The sequence below is a fragment of the Anastrepha obliqua genome, chromosome 2, assembly GCF_027943255.1.
Source record: "Anastrepha obliqua isolate idAnaObli1 chromosome 2, idAnaObli1_1.0, whole genome shotgun sequence".
In the NCBI taxonomy this organism is placed as follows: Eukaryota; Metazoa; Arthropoda; class Insecta; order Diptera; family Tephritidae; genus Anastrepha; species Anastrepha obliqua.
Genome location: NC_072893.1, coordinates 69,573,949 through 69,596,953, shown reverse-complemented (window position 1 = coordinate 69,596,953; position 23,005 = coordinate 69,573,949). Strand labels below are relative to the sequence as shown.

Below are 23,005 nucleotides of genomic sequence, written 5' to 3'. Positions count from 1 at the left end.
TAACGCGGTGTTATATTTCAGCTTAGAGTGCGACAATTTTACTATAATTTTATTATACAAATATACAAATATATTACACCATCACATGCCCAATTGCGTTCGATTCTTCATGCGTACATTTTTATATATTTCACTAATTTAAAAAAATAAAAACGTAAACGAAATCATCGCTCAGTCGTCTTCCTGACGGGTTGTTTATCATCCACACTCAAATATGTACGCATACCCCACCCCACTCAACTCGCTCACCAGCTTCCGCATATCCATATAAAAGTGGCACCTTATCCAGCCACATAACCGTATTGCACTTACTTTTTCCAAATAATTTATGCAATAGAATATATTTTTATATATGAATATTTATATACATATCTATTCACGCTTGTATATATGTATGTACAAAAAGAGTATGTTAAGCACGTCGATTCGTGAGGCCAAGTATGTAAATCAGTCGATATTCGTCAGGTTATGCGAAAAAATGCGCACATTGGCGTAAAGTTGGTATAAATTAATAAAGAAAATCATTAATAAGTTTCCAAAAATTCTGGCTCTCGTAGACGTGCATAGACTTATTAAAGTTCACTGGTAGAATTTTTTTCGAATACTTCAAAGATTTCATATACAAATGTGCCTGCATGCATATCATAAGCAAATTAGTTACTGAATGAAGTATGCAAATGTTTGACTGGGAATAGAAGATACAAAATAATTTAAAACAAGTTTTTTTTTGCCTGTAAATTTTCTATGGCATTTGATCGTAGACAACTTTTTTATGCAAAAACTGGCAAAGACTCGACACGCGCCGCTCTGCCGTTAAGGCATTGTATGTAAGTATATTCGAAAGATACTGAGAGCAACACAATAAGAAATCAAAAGATTTAGAAACAAGAATTTTAGATTGCAACCTTTGGCCATCCGAAGAAAAGCATTTGATTTTGGCATTCATTTTTTTTTGGTCTCCTGAAGATAGAATATTTGTCTAGAGCAGGGTCTAAAACTTTGTTCAGTATGGCTGGGAAATGTTCTTTCCAATGAGCCAACTAATCTTCGTACGTCATTTTCAAAACGATCGCAACATTTTTCATGCTAAATTCTTTTATAAAAATTAACGAAAAAAATGTAAAAATGCACAAAATTGACAAGCATTTTAAAAATTTGAAAAAAAATGTCATCCAATTCTTTAACTTTTTAATCAGAGTCTGTCTATTTCTGCGGATGCTGTTTTATAGGCTATTCAATTGAATTCGCTCAAAAATTGCGTCAAATTTTCACAACTTTTTCACTTACTAAGCTGAGCATTTTCTTCCACATGAAGCATGTGTTCGAAAGTCTAAAGGCAGAAAGGCGTGATTGGGAAGTGCTTGATGGCTGACAGAGAAAACGACGGCTGCTTACCGAAGTTTTCAAAATCAGAGTGAATATTTATTGGAGTAAGAAGAGTGTTCTGCTGATTGAAGTCCATCTCATATTTAAGTTATAGAGAGTACTCTTCCACTTTATAATTGGTGTCAAACTCAAAATGAATAGAGGAGATCAACGAATGATGAGTTCCAGCCGTGGACGATGAAGTACATATTCCAATACCCAACTATGACGAAGTATAAATAACAATAGAACGGATGCATCAATTACTAGGCAGAAAGAGATCTTAGGACCGTAGCCTGCCGACAGATATCCATGTGTACCGGCTCCTGCTATCGTCACTCCCTGACGTAACCAACCAAAAGAGCAGAACTTCTTCCAGTAATTTGATATCAAAGGAGTTTTCAGACAGGCCGATTCTTTATAACTTCTTGTGTTGTTGAAGAAAATCATTCCTACTCAAGGACTAAATTGGTATTGATCTGCTTGTATAACTAACCAACCTGCTCGGTTATATGCATCAACTTAAAGATTGTGAGCGAGGCATACAGGGCTTACAGATATCAAGGGCAACGATAAAGCTAGCGCAGTAGATCGATGAAAAAATTCTGTGGTCCGTCCGGCTTTCGAATACAGCTCAGCCCCGCACAAGGTTGACTTTTTTCACTGAAACACTTTGACTACTGGCATAGTATCAACGCCTGACGTCAGTCTAAAATGTTTCTTGACGCTCCACACAGCGCCAGAACTTAACTTTAGCTGATGCTCGACAAACGTGATCTGTATAAGTAGATGAATATAAGTATATATATATTTATATAGACATATAAATTTGTCGCTTATACCTTTCTCAGCTGTTTGGCCGAGCTCCTTCTCCTATTTGTGGTGTGCGTCTTGATGTTTTCCATATAAGGATGAACCTACAGTTTTACGTCGCCTCCGAACGGCGGATGCCTTTTTATGAGGAGCTCTTTCATGGGAGAAATGCACTCGAGATTTTCCATTGTATGCTGAGGAATGACCGCCATTAGAAAAAACTTTTTCGTTTCAACAGAATTGAGGTAAGACCGTTTGCTTTATGTGAAATATGCCTGGAACATATTGAGACTGTATTAACTTACAAATATGGATGGAAAATCTTCGGTAAGAAAGCTAAACCTAATGGAGCTTTTTCAATTTACGAAAGCGACGCAAGCCCGGGTTGAATTTCAGAAATTTTGGTGATCTTAGAAGGAGCGGTTGGTTAGCGATGCGAATCATGGATTGCTTGGTTTACAAGAGGGAGGAACTTGTCAGAAATACGACGAACAAGTGTCTTGGTATTTGCGACTATGATTTACTTTCAATAACCAATTAATTTTTTTAAGTTTTATTTTCTTTTTTTTATTTGCTTAGTTCGCTTTGTATTGTCTCGTCAATAGTATCGATGTCGATGCTGTGATAAGCGACTTTTTGATGCCGGTAATTGAAGCCCGTGATCTACACAACATTTGTTTCCAACAAGACGGCGCTACTTTCCATACAGCCCATGAAACAATACATTTACTGCGTCGTCGTTTCGGTGAGCAATTTATCTCTCGTCTCGGACCAGTGTATTGGCCACCAAGATCGTGTGATATCACATCTTTGGACTTTTATTTATGGGTGTTTGTAAAGTCTAAATGTTTTGTGGATAAACCAGCTTCGATTGAGGGATTGGAAGCCAACATTACTAATGTTATTTACGAGATACCGACCGTAGTACTCCAGAGAGTCAGGCAGTTGCGAGCAACATTTGAAAGGGGTTCTCTGCAAAAAATAAATATCATGAATGGCTCTACACAAAAATAATAAATATTGCCCAATCAATTTGAATTTTCGTTGTTTTTGTTTCAATTTGTAATCCGATACTTGTAAATTAATCACCCTTTACATGTTTAGGAATACTCACGATACCATCAAATACAAATTGCGGCACTGCAAAGCTCTTAATGCGTTAATAAAATGTTTTAATTGCAATAGTTCTTGCTACAAACAAATCAAAAAAACAAGAAACAATTTTTTGCGTGCATAGAGTACGCCAATAGCATTGACCATCGACCAATATCCAGTTGTGATTTAACCTTATCAATCTGAACACATAACAAAAGCCTTTGACCCCGGCCAATGCCATCACGACCAAGCGACTACATGCATTTACCAACATATGTACATTAAGGTGGCTCCCTCAAAAATGTTACTGTTTGTATACTGGAATTATACAATTTTGTATATTTCAAGACTTTCGCCAAAATATAATATTTCAGAAAAATATTACGATTTATGTGAGCTGGATGGATTTGACCACAAAAAATCTAGTTTTTTTTTATAAATAAAACTAGTTTTTAAAAATATTTTTTCCAAAAAATTAAGTTAGACAGCAGAAAAATTTAAGATTAAGATTTCTGCATAAATTCTTTGTGAAAATTTTATCAACGAAATAAAAGTAATAAGACTTTTGATTTTTTTTGGAAGATAGGCTTGAGGGAAACTTGAATAACTCAGCCAAGTTCTAACCGATGTAGGTTTCTAAGTTATAATTGGAAATATATTTTTCTTACCACTTTCATATCTTGGAAAACTAACCCATTCACCTCCTAATGCAGTTCCTTTAAGATGAAGCTATTCTATCATCTGAGGTAATTCTGTTTTTAAAAACTAATTTTATTTATTGTATTATAAAAAAAATCTCACATAACTAAATTAATATTTTTCCGAAAAATTTTGGTGGAAGTCTTAAAATACTGTACATTTTGTGGTTGTGATAGAAAAATAGTACCGATTTATTGTTGTATGGAGTGTGATGCACCCTAATGTGTAGATATGCATATGAATGCTGGGCAGACGCGCAAAATCAATGTCAACAAGGTGCAATAATGCATAATAGTTTTTAAACGAAGTTTAATTAGATTGTTTCGGATTGTAAGATAAGATTTTTTAAATTTAAGATAAAAAACTAATTGAAGCAGCATTGAAAGCAGCTAGAGTTTTTTGTTATGAAAAATGATTCGAGGTCGATTATCTTGGTGGACTATCATTCATATAAAATCAATCGGAGAAGAGAAATTAGTTTTATTAATAGATAATCTTGTGCCTGAGAAGCTTTTTCTTTTTCAAAATTAACAATATGGCGGCATCAGGAAATATTTTTCAGATTTTCGAGAAAAAGCCAACAATTAATTGTTAAAAAAATATCGAAATTTTTGAAAAAAATCGATCAGACACAAGTTTTTTATGTTTTTCAAAAGCAGTATAAATTTTATTGAAATCTACCAAGCGGTTTTTAAGTGAGAGTGGTCACCATTTCAAAAAACATATTTAGTTTTGAGAAAAAATGCATTTAAAGTTTTGCTATCGATTTATGTAGTGCCCGAGTGCCCTTTGTTAATTGTTGAATAACTCGAAAAACATTAGTCGGATTCACTTCAAATTTTCACACAATATTTTTTTTTTTATTATACTACTTTACGAAAATCCAAAACAAATGCAATTTTTTGAAAATTCTGACTACCCCTAACCCCTTAATGTGACGCCACAATTTAGCATTGTTCCTAGTCGGAACATAGGGCGGAGACTAACGCATTCCATCTATCAAGATTTTGATGACACTCAGCATGAATTGTTCTTATCTATTTACTTCTGGGTCATCCTCTCCTGCGTGAACCTTGAGGGCTCCACTCGAGTGCCATTTTATGCCATTATTTTCCTTTCGTAAAGTGTACCTAATCTAACGCCATTTCCGGCGTTTAATCTCGGCATTAACGACGACTGTTTTTACGCTCGTATTATACATTTTTAGTTTGGTGCGTCTTTAAATATTTCGCGAAGCCCAAATTTTGCTCACTTTATAAAAACTTGCTCTGGCTTTGCTCGGAAATTATGCTACCTAGATAGAAAAACTCGTTAGCATCTTTCACTTCAACAGTCGTATAAGCAGAGTTTACAACCAAGGTCGTGGTATTGTTAGTTCCACTTCGCATTAATTTAGTTTCTGCAATGTCTACTTTCAGGCCTATGGTTTTTGCATTTGTCATTATTTTTTCTAATTTTGATCGAATACCAGCAAATGTGTGACCTATGAAGCAAATGTCGTCTGCATAATCTAGATCTCCAAGCTTTTCGAATGGGCTCCATTGAATGCGGTCTGGGGCTTCGCGATTTGTTTTCTCTAATATAGAATTCAGGACTGTGATAAATAAAAGAGGTGAGAGAGCGCATCCTTGTTTTACATCATTTACTATAGCAAATTTTTATCGCTATATATGACTTTGAAACGAGCTCTGCATTCAGCATTATTGTAGAGCTCGCATAGAATGCAATGATTTTTCCAGGCACACCAAAACGACGAAGGACATTCCATATAGCGTCTTTTTTAATAGTTTCAAATGCTGTTTCGAAGTCTACAAACAGTAAATATAGTGGGAATCTCCATTCTGCAGATTCTTCTACTACTATATGTAAAGTGTTAATATGCACAACACAAGGACTAGCAGGTGTCAACCCATTTTGTTCCTGTCGTTCCTATTCTATCCCTAATAACAAACGCTAAGAGCGTTATACCCTGCCAATTACGACAGTTACTAAGGTCGCCTGTTTTAGGGATTGTAATGACTATACCTTCTTTCGATCTACTTGGTATGGTAAAAGAGTTATCAATCTATGCTTTACCTTTTGTAGGGTGAAGAAGTGGGAACAGCATTCCTGCTCCCTATTTAAAGAATTCAGCAGGAATGTTGTTTGGGCTTGCCGACTTAAAATTTGAATGGATGAATTGCTTTAATTCGTTCATAAAATTTTACTTGCATCGTTAAATGCAGTTTTAGGAATAGATGGGTGCAGTCTTTTTGTCTGATTTGTCTTTTGGTATGATCTTCCTTTGAAAACCTGCACTTAACAATTTAACGCTTTGGGTCGTATTCAAAACACTACGCCCTGTCACCAATCACAATCATTTTCAGAAAGTTTGAGTCCTTATAACCTCATCTCAAGATGTCCTTACATGGCTCAATCCGACCGCTTACTCAGCCATCCGTCAGCTATAGCGGCACAACTATTGAAATAAGCTTACGAAAACCTAAAGGTTCTATTAAAATGTTTAACGAATCCTTATTTCCATTCCAAGTATTGACACAGCCTCTGTAAGCGTCGTCTTTTCGGTGGTTACCAAGATCGTGTGATATCACATCTTTGGACTTTTATTTATGGGGGTATGTAAAGTCTACGATTGAGGTATTGGAAGCCAACATTACTTAAGTTATTCACGAGATACCCACCAAAGTTCTACAGCGAGTCATTCAAAAGTGGTGTTTACGGATGGCCGAATTACGTCGCAGGTGCTAGCAACATTTGAAAGGGGTTCTCTTTAGAAAATAAATATCATGAATGGCTCTACACAAAAATAATAAATATTGCCCAATCAATTTGAATTTTCGTTTTTTTATTTCAATTTAAAATCTGATACCTCTAAATTGATCACTCTTTACAAGCTCTGAGCTCTCCATCTAGACAATGCATCGGCTCACACCATATTGTCTGTCAAGAGGTTTTCTAGTCAAGTATAGCCTTCCGCGCCACGCGCCTGGAAGGACTGTTTCGAACAATGGAATATTCTCATGTTCCATTCTCGAGATCGAGGTACTTATATATAACTATATATTGACAGCGATAGTATGTAAATATGTATGGAACCAAAAGCAATATTTTACAGCGTCAATCTTGTTTTTTAATATCCACATCTCTTAATGTTTGTTGTCATTTATGTTTTTATTATTTCACTATTAGAAATATTTATTTCCTGCACATACGAAATTCGGTCTTGATTTATCACATTTATTATTGGGCTCTTTGCACTGACGGATCCAAGATGGATTGCGGCCTCAGCGCCGGCGTACTTACATATATATTCGAAAGACCGCGACACTTCCAAGCCTTTGCGCTTGCAGGATAATTTAAAACCTATCACAAAAACTATTTTTTCAGATAGTCAAGCAGCTATCTTACCTTTAAAGTCTTCTACAACTAATTTAAAAATCGTCAGACAATGCAAAGGTAATGATAAAGCTAATGATTTGGCGGTAGAAATAGGCTGTCCCCAAGGCGTGCGAAAAAGATCTTCTCGCTGTTCCAGAAGCAGACCGTTTGACATATGGACTAACACGGATACCTGCAAACGAGATCCAATTTCAACAAATCCAGAACTGACTCGTTATTAAGAAAGCCACGAGCAGACATATTCAGAACTACGTCAACAATAACCGGTCTTTGGCCTTTGGGAGACAATGTCAGGTAGATAGGGTGGCCGTACAACAATAGATGAAGAAACTGCAATCAAGAATAATCTTAGGGAATAGTCTTTCACTATCTGTGTGAGTGCCCAAGCTGGGTGAACCACGGCAAAGAATGCTCCGGGAATTCACGATGGTCACTTGAAAGAAATTGCAGAAAAGAAAATAGTCATTGTCCATATATTATATTTGTGCTAGAAATCTTAGAAAATGTATGTCAAAATCATTATAATTTAGAGCGCATATCTTAAACGATAACGACGTTTACTTTAGTTCTCATGCGCGGCTCTAAATCAAAGAAATCGAAATTTCATTCATTTCATAGTTTCAAATTAAAAATTGAATTCAATGACAGAGTTGATTTACTCTAAATTCTTGTATAGATACAGACTTTGAAACCGCACATACTCGTATGTATGTATTCAATCCACTAAGTTCTGCATAAAATCTATTACTTGCGTGTAAATAAAATTAAAACTAAAATAAATACATAAATAAATAATTAACCAAAGAAAAAACTGAATAATATATTATATAGGGTTATTCAATAGGTGCGCTTCAACTTTTTTCCGATAGGGACGGCGAACGACGCAATATTTTTTATTTTTCGCTTGTCATTTGTAAACTTCATTAGTATACATTTCATCATGGAACGCTACACACTTGAGCAACGATTGCAAATCGTGCCAATTTTTTATGAAAATAATCGTTCTGTTGCTGCTACTTTAAGAGCATTACGGCCATTTTACGGTCCATTTAACAAGCCGTCCCGTTTTGGGGTTATGTGAAGTCATTGGTCTACAGTAACAAGCCGGCGACGATTTGTGAGCTCAGAGCCAATATTGAACGCGAATTGCTGGAATTTCGGCCGATTTATGCAAAAGAGTGGTCGAAAATTGGGTTCAACGATTGGACTTCGTAAAACGTGCACGCGGTGGTCATGCAAAAGAAATCGAATTTCATACTTAAATGTATATGTTCAAACTCGATAATAAAAAAAAATTAGTTAAAAAAGTCAAACCGTTTGTGTTTTATTCAAAAAAGTTCAAAAGTTGAAGCGCTCTTAATGAAAAACCCTATACATAAGCTGCATCGTTTCTTGTAAGTTGCAGAACTTCAAGCTCAACACTGACCTACACCAAAACAAAAACAAAGAAGAAACTACGTGTGTAAACTCGACTCATTAACGATCGATTACATAACATCCGAAAGCCTTTGCCTTCGCTGCATGCGCTGTCCCTGTGAAACTGCCACGTATGTACATATATGCACATATACATATGCATAGTATGTTACTAACATAAGACCATAATGCCAAGTTCAATGCCGAATTTAGTATGCTATTTTAGAGAGAAACCAGTAAAGAGAGAAGAGCATAAGCACCACCGACCACCGGACCATTGTTTTAATACCGCTTAGCGACGCTTATATTTGGATATAAAATTAATTTTCACTCATTGTTGTTTGTTAAAGCGATAGGTGGCGTATACCCTTTTTTCAATTTGTTTTTCTTACTTTTATTTTGTTGACTGCTCTTTTGTTAAAGTTGTTTGTACTGTTAATGGCTGTAGCTGGGTAATTGGTGGTATATTGTGCCTATTGGTGCCGATTATACTTAAGTAGCGTAGTAGTAAGCTAAGCGATTTTTTTTAATAAAAATCCATAGATATAACTCGCATTTTGGCAAACTTTAAGGGGTAACACCACTCTACACGCGTAAAATAAACACGATTTTTAAAGATTTTTTTTGTATAGAAAGAAAAGGAAAACAATCACTCTGATTTGGGAAGTTATTACTTATATACTAAAATATAAAACTACTAAGTTTGATCGAAAAATTTTACAAAATGGCGGTATTGGAGACATTTTTGTAATGTGGTTTCTCTTGAAGGAGCTCCGCGGCACGCAGCACAGAGGGTGCAAATTTTAATCTGGGACAAAGAAACATTTTTTTTCTTAATCTAGATAAGAATAGCTAGAGAAACACGTAGGGGATTTAAAAAATATTTATTTTTGTGGAATTGGCAAGCATTTGAAGAAAAAAACTCTATTTTGGACTAAAAAAACGGCACTTAAATAATTATAACAATCGTTTAAATTAATCTATCGAAAATCCCCTACGCTCTTGTCTTAAGAAGGTTATTATACAGATGTAGTGAAAAACCTGATTAAAAATATTTAAAATTGTTTGAGTTATGCTGCGTGCCAATTTCAGAAAACGTGTTTTGAGAAAAACGCGTTTAAAGTTTGGAAATTTGGAGAAATCGTTAGGTAGCAGTCACTAACGCTTGGTTAAAAGCTTAAAATATTTATGAAATAAACTTCTGTAAGATATAAAACTTTTTGTTCTGTATTTTAAAAGGTTCAAAGAATTTTTTAAGCTTATAAAAAAAAAATCAATTTTTTGAAATTTCTACAGTGGTGTTACCCCTTAAGTGAATGCAAAACAAATATTCATAAATTATGAGAATTTGTTTCAAAACCAATACGATTACCTATCCGCAAAACTGTGGAAAACATGCGGATTGACAACTAGACTTCATGATTCAAGCGTATAAGGGGAATTTTTGAAGGCAACATTGCCGAAAAATGACAGTTAATTTCTAATGTGAATGAAAAATAATGAAACTTTAAAAGTGAAGAACAAAAAAGACTGCAAACAATGAATGTACCACTAAATTTCTGAAACAATATGATGGGCACAACAGGAATAAGTATTTTACAGCATTTTTGTTTAGGTTAGGTTAAGTTGACCTAGTTGGCTGAAAGCCATCACCTATTCGTCCTTATTGTTACCAGATGGAGCTTGACCCTTACGTTTCTTTCTAGTAGACATCTTGTGATGGGACTGCGCCTTTTGCGAATCTAAGTAAACTCTGAAGATCTATCCCCGAGGGGCATTCTAACTTCTCATATTATAAAGCTTCTAAGCATTTTTTCTCTCTCTTCCAGTTCCAGGGCAAAAAGAAATTACCGCAGGTGCCATTGCGGCCCTTCATCAATATATAACTTTATAATTTGTATAATATTAAATTTACAATTTCTCGAATTTACCATCTGTTATTTGGAGGCGACTTGAAAATGTACATCGCTCCACTTGTAGGACAATATTTAGAGGAAGGTGGTTCATTTTCATGGGTTTTTGGTTTGCTGGAAATATTTTGAAAGCAATCAATTGACCCACCGCTACCGAACTGAGCACTATAACTATAAATTAATTTCACACTTTAAAAATCGGATTTTTTTTCAGTTTTTTTAATAAAAAAATACGAAATAAATGAAATAATAATAAGATTCTAGTACGGACGTAGCCATTGATGTTGTGATCGACATATTCAAATTTCAGACGATTCGGTTGAATAGTTTTTGTTTTTTTACAACACCAGGCCGAAAAAAGTAGTTTTGAGATAATTGAGCTTAAAGTTTTGAGAGTGGATATTTTTCATTGATGCCGTCGCATTACGAATCTGACTCTACCTGCTAAAACGGCAGTGGAATCGAAAATACTGGGAATATCCTTCCAAAAGCCTAAAAGCCTTAAAAGCCTATACTTTCGAAATATAAAAAAAATCAATTTTTTGAAAATTCTAGACCACCGGGACATCTTAAACAAGCCTTTATAAAAATTGATAGAGCAGCAAGAAGAATGCGATTATCATTGAATGCAGACAAGACAAGGGAATGGAAAATCAGTGCAGAACAAGGAAAATCAGTGCAGAACATCTGCCAACGTCTTAAAATAGGTGCCTACAATTTCGAAATTGTTCAGGAATTCACATTCTTGGAGTGAAAATAACACTTTAACGTTCTCTTATTGTACCAGTACTTATACACGCTAGTGAAGCTTGAACACTAAACAAGGACAGTGAGTGAACTTAATGTTTTTGAGCGTAAAATCCTATGAAAAATATTTAGTGATGTTTGCGAAAACGGAATTTGGAGAACAATCAACAGATTAAATCACGAGCTTGAAAGACTGTATAATCATCTGGATATAGTCACGACAATAAAGCTTAGCAGTCTACAATGGGCAGGTCACATTATAAAGGCAGACGAAGCATTCCGACCGAAGGAAATTCTACTGAGTTCGTGCAGAAGAAATAGAGCCAACGGAAGACCAAAACTGCGATGGTTGGATGGCGTAGATCGGGAAGCTGAGCTATTAGGTATACCTTGTGGAGAGGGATAAATCGAACTGGAAACAAATGTTATAGCCAGCCAAGACGCTTATCGGCTTGTTGAGCTCACAATGATGAAGATAACTTTTAGCGAGAGCAGATATCGACTACATAGCGATGTACAGAAACTAATCTATGATATCATGCTTTGATCAACACTAAGTGGAGCCTTATTTGCCATTTTAGGTAAAATCAGAACTAAGAGAACAAGATTTAAGTCAGTTGAAATTGTGAAGAGAGCAACGGCAGTGCAAGGCTTCTAGAACTCCTTCGAATAATGCAAGATTTGCATGGAGCATTACACAATAGAGGAGGAATAGAGGAGCTTATATTCAAGGTGATAATAGTAAATGTGCATGAAATCAAAATAAAATGATTTACGGCAGTCTTGGTTATTTAATAGCTAAATCTCACATATGGAAAGAGTTGCTTTAAAGAAAATTATCGAAAATGTGGTAATCCAGCACAAAAATACAGCAGTCAATGACCGACCAGTGTAAGAGTCAGTAAGATATAAAAAAATCAAATGAAATTAGTTAAAATATTTAAAAACAGGCCAAAAGGTGAAAGAATAAAAGCTAAAATTTGTCAACTGATTTCAATTTTTTGTAACACAGCAGAACATTTTTGCTGCAATTTGATTGTGAATGATTGAAAATTCTAAACGTTTATTAGATGCGTATTTTATACGAGTAACCGGACCAAGCTGAGAAGATTTATGCAAAAGTGACGGTAACTTAATCTGTATTATCATCGTTCTGTATTTGAATTGCAAAACTATAAGCAATAAAAATTATAATATAAATACAACACGTTTGTATGGAAAGATCAATGTGAAGGCGATGAAAAAGATTTGGCAAGAATTATGCTAACAACGCTTCCACTGATTTCGCTTAACAACTTGACTAATGGCCATTAAAATACACTTATACACCGAGGCGTACACATGCCCAGGTACTTCACACTATTGCAAGACGTTTGTGCTCTAAATACTAATTTTAGTTGAGGTTTAAGTTTATAATTTACCAAAGGCACAACATCAGTACGAAATTGGTACGCGCGCGTTAAAGGCGTTAACGGCAGAAACGGAACCAGTGAAAGCAGGAAGTGTTATTTCTGCGGAAAACAAATTGAGGGAAACAGATTTTTTTGTTTGTATTTTTTAAGCTATTAACATGTCAAACGGTGTAATTATACTGCTCTTACTCGGCACAACAACGGTGTTGTGGCAACAGGCTGAGGCGAAACCATTTCTATTATTGGCGCCAAATTTCTTTGTCCTGACAACTAGAGGTATGTATGTACATATCTGTGTGTGTGAAAGTGCAGTTTAGTGCATAAAGTGTGTCAGACGAACGCATCAAGCAATAATTCAAGGTGATGTAAGATGCCCAATTTTCATCTTGAGCTACCTAATAAATCCGTGTTGTCCTTTTGGAAAAGCTACTTTTTATTTCAGAGCAAATTCTAAAGGAAAAGTACTCAAAAGCATGGAAATGAAAAGTTTTGCTAAACAAGTTATCAGGCAATACTGTTTTTGTTGTGCCACAAAACGGGGGCAAAATATGGCGTTAAGTTTGTTCACGTATCAAAAGACGAAATGAAAAGAAAAGTTTGTATAAAATCATATGGCACTTCATTGAGAAAGCATTTGTCTATTTGTAGAAGTAAATGTTTGTTTTTAATTTAATTTAGAAATATTTTTTTTGTTTTTAGATTATAATTTTTTCATTCAATTGAAAAAGGTTATTATGTTTTCGTGCATCACTTCTCGGCAACGGATTTCGAACTTGGGCCAGATCGGATTAGGGCGAGGTTTTCTACACAGTAAAAATTTTAGTTCAATGTTAATACCAATTTGGTGTTTATACATAACAATTCCAGAAAGTATAAGATTAAAACCATTCCGGTTTCAGAAAAGAGAGAGAGAAGTTAATTGAAATATTCTCTTTAAAAAACCAAGAATGAGACTAAGTTATATACTTTTAAGGGTTTAAAAATAAAGCTAAAATGGTTTTGACTTTATCCGAGAATTGAAATAAATTTAATAATAATTAGAATTAAAGTTAATCCAAAATTGATTTGAATGTAGAATTTTCTTGGAATTGAAAGTAGACCCTTGAATGAATTCCAAAAAGGAATTGAATCCAAACCAAAATTGTAGTAGATTTAGTACATTGTTGACGAATCCTCAAAACAAAAAACAAAATAAATTTTTTAAATAAAAATTTACGTTTTATTTAAAATGACATAAATTTATATACATAAGTGAAATAATAATACATATTTAAATTTTATTCTATAATTTCACATGGCATTAATAAAAACATTTTTGAATCTATAAAGTACACTTCAAATGGTCTTACATTTTTAAGGCTATTAAATTTAATTAGTTCTGAAAGATCTGTTGAAATAATTTCATAACACTGCAAAGTGGAATTAAATTCCTTAGTGACAAAAATTTCTAAACTTAAGTAAATTTCGTTATCGACAACATATATAGTTTTTATTTTTCCAAATGTAAGAAGTCCATTTTCTTTTCTTAAATATAGTGTAAATTCTGACTTATAACAATATCTATATGCACATTCGAATTTTTTTATTTTAAACACGTGAGGCATTTTATTACTAGTAAATATATGTAAAATATGGTAATAGGTTCGTGCAATGTTCGGAGAATACGGCAGATGCTGAAGGACCTTCCATTCGAGCTCTTGGAGGTTTTGACAACTTGTGTGCATTGTCATGAAGGAGTATAGTTTGACCATGTTGATCAGGTCTTCCACACGGTGTAGTTGGGTAATGTAGAGCTCCTCGTTGACAGTGGTGTTCTTTTCATTTCGCAGTGCACCATGCCCTCCCAGTCCCACCAAACCCATATCAAGATTTTCTATGAAGATCCAACTTGACGCTCGGCTTTGGCGTACCCTCTAGAGCCACCCACTCCTTTCGTTAATTTATATTGATGAATAGGCACCATTTCTTATTTCCCGTGACGATTCGGCACAAAAAACGCTGCTTACGATCGCTTGTTGTTCGATGGCGGGCGAGATGCTGAAAGCAATTTGAAGGCGACTTTCTTTGTTCTTTTCGTTGAGCTCGTGGGACACACAGACCTCAAAACTAATGAAAAATTTAATAACTCAAAAATTAAATTAATTTAGTTCTGTAGAGCCCAAAGAGTTCTAACGAATGAACACTCATACTTTGCCAAAGAGCAAACAAAATTAAATAAAAAGGCGCTATGAATTTATTCCCCATTTGTAAGTCTTCATTCTCTAGTACGTACAGGCTCGGAATTTTGTGTCTCCTGTGACCTAATATCTTACAGTTGGTGATTAAGTGTTCCATGGTCTCCTGTTGAACACAGCAGAACCTGAGTAAACCAGTGCTGGGTAGTCCTATTGTATTGAACTGTTTATTGCAGACAAAGGGGTTGGTAAATGCTCCACAGGGTAATCTGAGTCCCTTTTTGTCTAGGGTTAGAGCAGTTCTGATTGTCGTATTGTCGTACTGATTGTCGTGTGTTTCACCTGGAAAAAGAATTCACCCACCTTAAGGAACGACTTGTGAAACTGGATAACTTCAAATCCCACGTCAGTCAAATACTTTCTATGGGGCAGATTAAAAATTTGGAGGGCCTAAACAAAACAATTCATTGAGCTTAGGACAATATGACACAAGCAATATCAAAAATTCGTTCATGTTTGAACATAGGTCTTCTGAGCATGGGAAAAATATCTTTTTTGTGGGAGAATTATAGACAGTCAAAGCTTTTGTGAAACATACCGAAAGTTGCAGAAGTTGTTAAAATCCAACAATTAAGCTGAAGTTAAATTGTATTTCTGTCTGCTTTTGGTTATCACAATTGTTTGTGAAACTACGAACTTTTGGATTCAGAATATTCAACTTTCTAAAACCTAAAAAAAAAAATCGCAGGAAATTTGGAAAACATTACTAAATTAAAGCTTTATAAACAAAAATCCATGAAATATAGTATAGAAGAGGCGCCTTGATAGTTCGAGCCATTTTTCAAAATATGAAATTTTCCAGGTGCCGCAATTAAATGCGTTTTTAGAAGGTATGCAAAAAAATTATAAAATGTTTTTTTTACAGAAATTATATTTATTGAAAACATATAAATAAAAGTACACATAGTGTATTGAATTGATAATTCTTTAAAATTTGGTGACTGCACTTCTTAGTAATTCTTTGCGATGCTGGTTAGTTAATATTGATCGGTGTTTGAAGTTCACAAATTTTAAATGAAACTCAGAGGAATTATTGTAAGACATATTATTAGGATAGAAACGTAACAAATTCGTAACAATATATAGGGTCCGGCACTCGACCTACTTCAGACCGCTCTCGCAGCTGATGCACGGGCATCAACAGTCTGTTAGTTGGCTAAATGGCAGTCCAGAGTATTCTTTACGAGCGCGCGGAGAGTAAACGCATTTTTCAGAGAGTAAACACGAAAAAAGAAACTCAGTAATGGATTTCAAACGTAATAGTGTGATTGCATTATATTTGGCTGGAAAATCACAACCAGCGATTGTTTGTGAGGTCGAGCTCCTTGAAGTAAATACAGTTTTTGTTTATCGCACATTTACTCGTTACAATAATACTGAGAGCATCTCGAAACGTCATGAAGGTGGTCATCAAAAGACTGCAACGTCATGTGAAATGGTTCAAACAGTGAAGAAACGACTTGAGCGAAATCACCGACGAAGTCCCAATCAAACGGCGAAAGAACTGAAAATATCTGACCATACCATCCGTCGCATACGATGTCAAAGTCAAGTCTTACAAGATCCAAAATGCGCATGATTGCACACCAAAGCAGCAACAAATCAGACTTGAGAGAGCGAAGGAGTTGCTTCGCTTGGCCGAAAGCGTACAATTTCCGAACATTGTGTTTTCTGACGAGAAAATTGAGCAATTCGTAAACTCCTAAAACGATAGAGTTTATTTGATTGACCGTTCATACGAGAATTTGAGTCATCAATTGGCCACCAGGAGGCAGCACTCGCCACGGGTAATGGTTTGGGCCGCTGTAACCGCAGATGGGCGCTCTCCAATCGTTTTCATCGAGCCTGGTGTGAAGGTAAATGCGAAATATTATCGGGTGTTTGGCCGAGCTCCTCCTCCTATTTGAGATGTGCGTCTTGATGTTGTTCCACAAATGGAGGGATTTCCAGAGTCAAGCGGACTCCAAACGTCAGATATTTTTATGAGGAGCTTTTTCATGGCAGAAATACAATTGGAGGTTCGCCATTGCCTGCCGGGGGGGCGACCGCTATTAGAAAAATGTTTTTCTTAATTTTGGTGTTTCACCGAGATTCGAACCGACGTTCTCTCTGTGAATTCCGAATGGTAGCCGCGCACCAACCCATTCGGCTATGGCGGCCGGGAAAGTATACTGGAGGTTATTTTAAAGCCATGGGCAGACAAACATTGCGGTGGCAGACCATGGACGTTTCAAGAGGACTCGGCACCGTTTCACAAAGCTCGAGTGAAACAAGAATGGCTAAAAATCAACGTTCCGAACTTCAAAACTTCATAACGTCCCCACAATGGCTCTCAAATTCACTAGACGCGAATCGAATTGATTATGCTCTTTGGTCCATTTTGGAGAGTAAGGTCCGAACTAAAGTATTCATCAGTCTCGAGACGCTGAAAAAAGCCATTTTCCGCAAGTGGGCCAAAATACCTGCAAGTCCCATTCGGCAGCTTGCGATTCGTTTCTGGACCGTCTCAAGGCCATAGTCAAGGAAAAAGTAGGCCATATCGAGTAAAAGTAAATTGATTCTTAATTTTGTAATATTTTTATACTTTTTTTACTTTGAATTGAATAAAAGTAATTTTTCAAACTAAATTTATGACCTTTATAATTGGTTACACTTCGAGTGCCGGTCCCTGTAATTGCACATAAATGAAAAGGGAACTCGTGAGCTACAGATAATTCTTCTAACAGCTGCAAGTTGGCCCCCAGAACTCGGTAACTAGGCACATATGGATCCCAACCATACGTATTGTCAATACGAATGTGCCAAACCTACGGGAATAGTTAAGTTAAAAATGTAAATAATTAAGAGCTATTCATAAAATTATTCTATGGTTTACATCGACCTTTTTCAATTTTTAATCCCCTTTTGGAAAGACGATCAACTTTTGCCCGTTTTTCCCTTACTTCCAAATTGCATCAATGTTACAATTTTAAAATGGTATTAAGCCATTTCCTTAAATGTCAAATGGTTGAAAATGATTTCTTGCTGATTTCAGAATTACATATTTTTTGAGGCTGATGCACCATGTGCAAGTAGACAATACGTATTCTCATCGAAAAACTCGAAACTGCTTGTGAAAAGTGCAAGTTAATTTCAATAATGCGATGGTTGCTCTCTATAGCCATTCTCTTGAACTAAAAACAGTTTTTTTAAGGTTTATATTTTGATTGACCTTTTGGAAATTTACTTGTAGCAAATACCACTCTTTGGAATCAGTGGGGCGCTTCGAACGACTCCTACTCTGGCGCTCAACGCAATGTTAATCCGACTGAGGGGCTCGAGCTATAAGCTCAGTCTCACTTATGGGCACTCAAGCATCCTTAGAAAGTTCGAGTTCATCCCTTTGTCAACGTATCAGTGTATACCCTCGTTTAGTCCAACCGGAACCTTCTCCACTCATAGTCCGTCAAGGGAAGAGTGGACGGGGGGCTACACTTGGGGGCAGGGCCTGGCGAAGTTGGAAGGAAAGGTTGGCGGAGGAGTCTTTTACGAGGAGCTCCCCATCAGACTCAAATTCAAGTTACCGGACCACTGCAGTGTGTTCCAGGCAGAGGTAGCCGCAATCAAGGAGGCAGCTGATTGGCAGCCAAGCGGTAATAAGGGCCCTCGGATCAATGACCTCACTTTCGACTGCGTCCAAATTCTTTGACATAAGTCTCATCTGGGTTCCTGGTCACAGCGACATTGCGGGAAACTGGGGTTTTCTCACAGGTCACTATGCGCGAGGAATGCATTCTGTGAGACTTGAAATCACCTCGAGTCCTTTTTGCGCTGGATGTATGGAGGATGGGGTGGAATCATCTCAGCACCTTCTCCTTAGCTGCCCTGCTCTGGCAGGGCCAAGATCCAGGCATCTTGGTTCTTACTTCTTTGCTACGCCTACTGATTTAGCTGGCGCTGGCATTAAAAATCTGATAAATTTCAACAGCAGCACAAAGCGGTTGACGCAAACACAGCATAGTCATCGTTCGTAATCCACACATTCTAAACCCACCCTCCTAACCATCCCACAACCACTTCTCCCCACCCTCTCCCTGTATTCCATCGGTCTTTCTCTTTCACCTCACCTCCTTCGTAATGGTATCACAAAGGACGAATCCATGTTTTCTCCATCCAAGTGTGCTCATTCCTTGGGCAACCATACCAACCTAACACAACCTAAATACCACAATTTGCTGCCTTTGAAACTTCGCTACAAGCAGCTTCGCCCGTTCGAAAATATGAGTGAATGTATTGAGTATTTCGGAATGGCACTTGCACGTGCGGCTAGAGAGTAATGGGAAGGAAAATTTGTTCTCCACTTGGAAAAATTCAAATCAACTTCAAAGGACAGTGATCACATCGTTCATTTACTTCAATAGTGTCATAACTCAAAAAACTAATATGACGAGAAAAATGGCTTCAAAAGTTTCAATTTACCATGCTTCCCTAAAAAAAAGTAAAAAGCTGCAAGATATCTCGCTAATGTTAAATATGGAGTATTTTAATGAGTTTTCTTCTGAGTCCTGGTCTGTGTTTATATCTTCGTTTTCAGACAATCTTAAGAATAAAAAGCTTTCGGCTTTTCTAGACTCTGCTATTAAATCAGAATCACACGATTTGTATGCTAACTTAGTACTTTGAGACATTAAATATTTCATTTTTCTGCTTACGCTATTAGCTTCATTTTTCGTACAAGCGGAAGTCTTCTTAACCTGAATGTGAGAATTTTTGCACATGAACTTTCTACCGCCTGTACAGTTTGTAACTTGGGTGTCCCTGAAAACATTCAACACGTCATGAGCATTTGCCCAATTTATGAGAATTTTCGTTTAGAGCGTTTTGGTGAAAAGTATTGAGGGCACTTTCTAGCTTATTCTTTTTTATCTAATATATGTTTCTAAAGGAAAAAAAATTAATTGCTGCTGCTCTAACCGGCATTTCAGACGATAGTGATTTCTTCCTCCAATTATTATTGGACTCACAATTATTGCGTTAATCTGGGTTATATTCTAGCCTCTGAAACTATAATTTTAAAATACATTTTTGTAACAAAATACGTGAAATAACGTAAAATTTTATTTTTAAACTTCCTCCGCCGATGATCAAAAATCCTACCCAAATATATTAAGATATGTGAACACAAAATCTGTTCAAAAGTGTTCCGCATTGATTTTAGAACGTACATATTTAAAATTGCTTATATATGTATTTTCGACTTTCTTTTCAGCGCCCTCTACAGGCAGTATATCATCTTCCACTTCCTACTCCTCTTCCTTCTCCTCGCCAGCATCCAATGGTCTTCTTCAACTGCCCACTGGAATTATAAGTCGGAAACTAAATCTTGTAACTAGTCTACTCTCCGGTTTTGGCGGCAATGCTGGTCGAAGTGGCGGCATTGGTGGCGGTTTTGGACTTGGTTTCAAATTCAAATCGGGAATTACTACGCGTAGACCAGTAACAACAACTCAAAGTACCACAGAGCCAAATACCGTTTTTACACCGGAAGTAACTACAAATACACCAACAACTACTAGTCCCTACACTATAACTGAGAGAGCGACAACAACAACTGAGGCGATTGGAAGCACTACAACGGGCATTGTTGTTACTATTAAACCAACAGTGGTTCCTCAACGACCAGCAGTTATTACAACAACCGAGAGAGCGAGTGGTTATGGTTATGAAATTCCACGTCGGGATAGTGAAAATGAGATTTCTCGTGGTAATGTAAATAATATGTATTTACCCCCTCTATAAGGAAGAAATATTGTATCATATGTACATACATACATATATAGGGAGGAGACAACGAATTAACATAGAGTGTACAGATTTAATTATTTTAATTTAGCTTAGGGATTAGTATGGCATGAAATTGAAAATGTATGTGTACATAATTTATTATAAGTATTTTTTGTTTAAAGTATTTATTTACAAATAAAGAATGCGATAAAAATACTTGTTTTTGGTTACACTTATTTGTTTGTAGAGAACGACTTATATTGAGGTTGAATCCGAACCGAACCAAACATTTTTAATGGTAAATGAAAGATATTGAACTAATTGGTAGAAAATTCACATTAAATATTTACTAAGTCAGTCAATTTATCTACTTTCTTAAAATTGCTGAACACTGTTAGTGCTTTTCATGCAGAAGTCTTTGCGATCCTGCAGGTATGCAAAATGTTTAGAAAACGTGGGAGTGAGATAGATATTAACAGTTTTTCCGATAGTCAAGCCGCGATCAAGGTTCTGACGACGTTATTGGTCAGATCCAGACCCAATCCTCCCAATTAATGGTATCAAAACGGCGCTTTGGTGCAACTTGGGGAGTGCCAGAGGGGTACTTCAACCATTTCACCAACCTACCTAAAACCAACTTATAGATATTTATCTCGAGCAAGCAGTTCAGAGCTGACCTGCACTACTGAACGTTTGCTTAATAGCCACATAATTTTTTAATAGAAAATGTTGCCTTTGACGGAAAGTATTCAAAAACATTACAAAAGCTAATAACACAGCGTTCAAACATTTTTTTGGACAAAGATTTTTAGCGCAAATTTTACTTAATTGATACCTTTTAAGTTCAAACGCATCCGCCGTTTTTTCTGATGGGATCCTGTTTGTAAGATAAACAGCTCACTTAGAAGCAGCCTTACATTATTTTCAAATCGAAAACCATTTAAATCTCAACGTATTATACGAGTAGATACAATATGGGATGCAGAATATAATTTGCAATACATTTTAAGCTGATTTTTATTTTTTATTTTTATTTTTTATTTAGACAACTTTCTTAGATTTAATTTTTTTTGTAATAAATCCTCTAGTTTTTACTTTTGAAAACCACCAATACATTTTCAAATACCGTTATCTTACTGCAGTAAATCTGATAAAATGGAGGCGCCATTGAATTTAGAACGCTTTAATTAAGTAAAATCAATTATCAAAACTTTTGCCCAAATTTTTAGCTTTACAGTGTATTTTATAGCTACAATTTAAATCTTATTTATACCTAAAAAACAAGTATAGGAATATTCTGTCATATTTGGAAAAGGCCAAACCGAATATTTGAGGCCAAGCGTGACCGAAACTGAAGCTTAAGCTGAGTTTCGGTCGATCTCTATTTGCATTTAAAATAACCGTCCCTATTTTGTATAATTCCAAAACAGCAAATATTCAGCTTCACATTTGACCATGAAACATTTAGTTTCGGGAGAATCTCGTATTTTCTCTTTTTGTTTTTGTTTTTATAGTTGAGTTGAATCATTAGAATTCACTGAATTTTTATTCATATGATTTTATGTTATTTTATCTCTTAATTTGGCGATTGTTAAAGATTTTAGTGTTTATTTTATGTTTGTTTTTTCATTATGTTTCGTTATCTACGTGCGACGTGCACGGCATGAAAAGTGAAAGGTTCGCTTTGTTTTATAGTCGCACTTCAGCTTCAACTAACACATTTTTTTTGAAACTTTTTTTCGAAATTGATTTTTGTTTTAGAGTTTGTATCGATGCATTTTTTACATATACAGGTAAATTTACATACGCAAAGCAAACTGCACATTTAAAAAATGATCTCAATTAGCGTTGCCCGGTTGGAGTCCTTATTTAACAATCAATGATGTATTGAGCGACGCATTTGAAAAGTAGGGATGAGTAGAGGCAAACGTACACTGCATGATATTTAGAGACAGTCTTTCTGCATGCGAGTAAATAAAAAAATTGATTCCGCCTTCGATACCTCTGTTATACAGGTTGGTCGAAAAGTAAGAAAACAAAAAAAAAAATGGAATGAGAATTTCTAAATGACATTTGTAAAATAGTAAAATAAACTTATTCCCATGATCGTGCATTAACTTTAGACTTTAGCCTTCAGCTGATTTTTTAA

At 35.7% G+C, this 23,005-nt stretch overlaps 1 protein-coding gene across 1 annotated transcript; it reads left to right on the top strand.

The window, feature by feature from the left end:
* Window positions 1-12,963: 12,963 nt before the first annotated feature.
* Window positions 12,964-20,964, top strand: LOC129239582 (uncharacterized). The gene is made up of 2 exons (XM_054875175.1): window positions 12,964-13,135; window positions 20,342-20,964. The coding sequence occupies exons 1-2, from the start codon at window positions 13,018-13,020 to the stop codon at window positions 20,869-20,871; spliced, it is 648 nt and encodes a 215-aa protein (XP_054731150.1). The 5' UTR covers window positions 12,964-13,017; the 3' UTR covers window positions 20,872-20,964.
* Window positions 20,965-23,005: the final 2,041 nt, after the last annotated feature.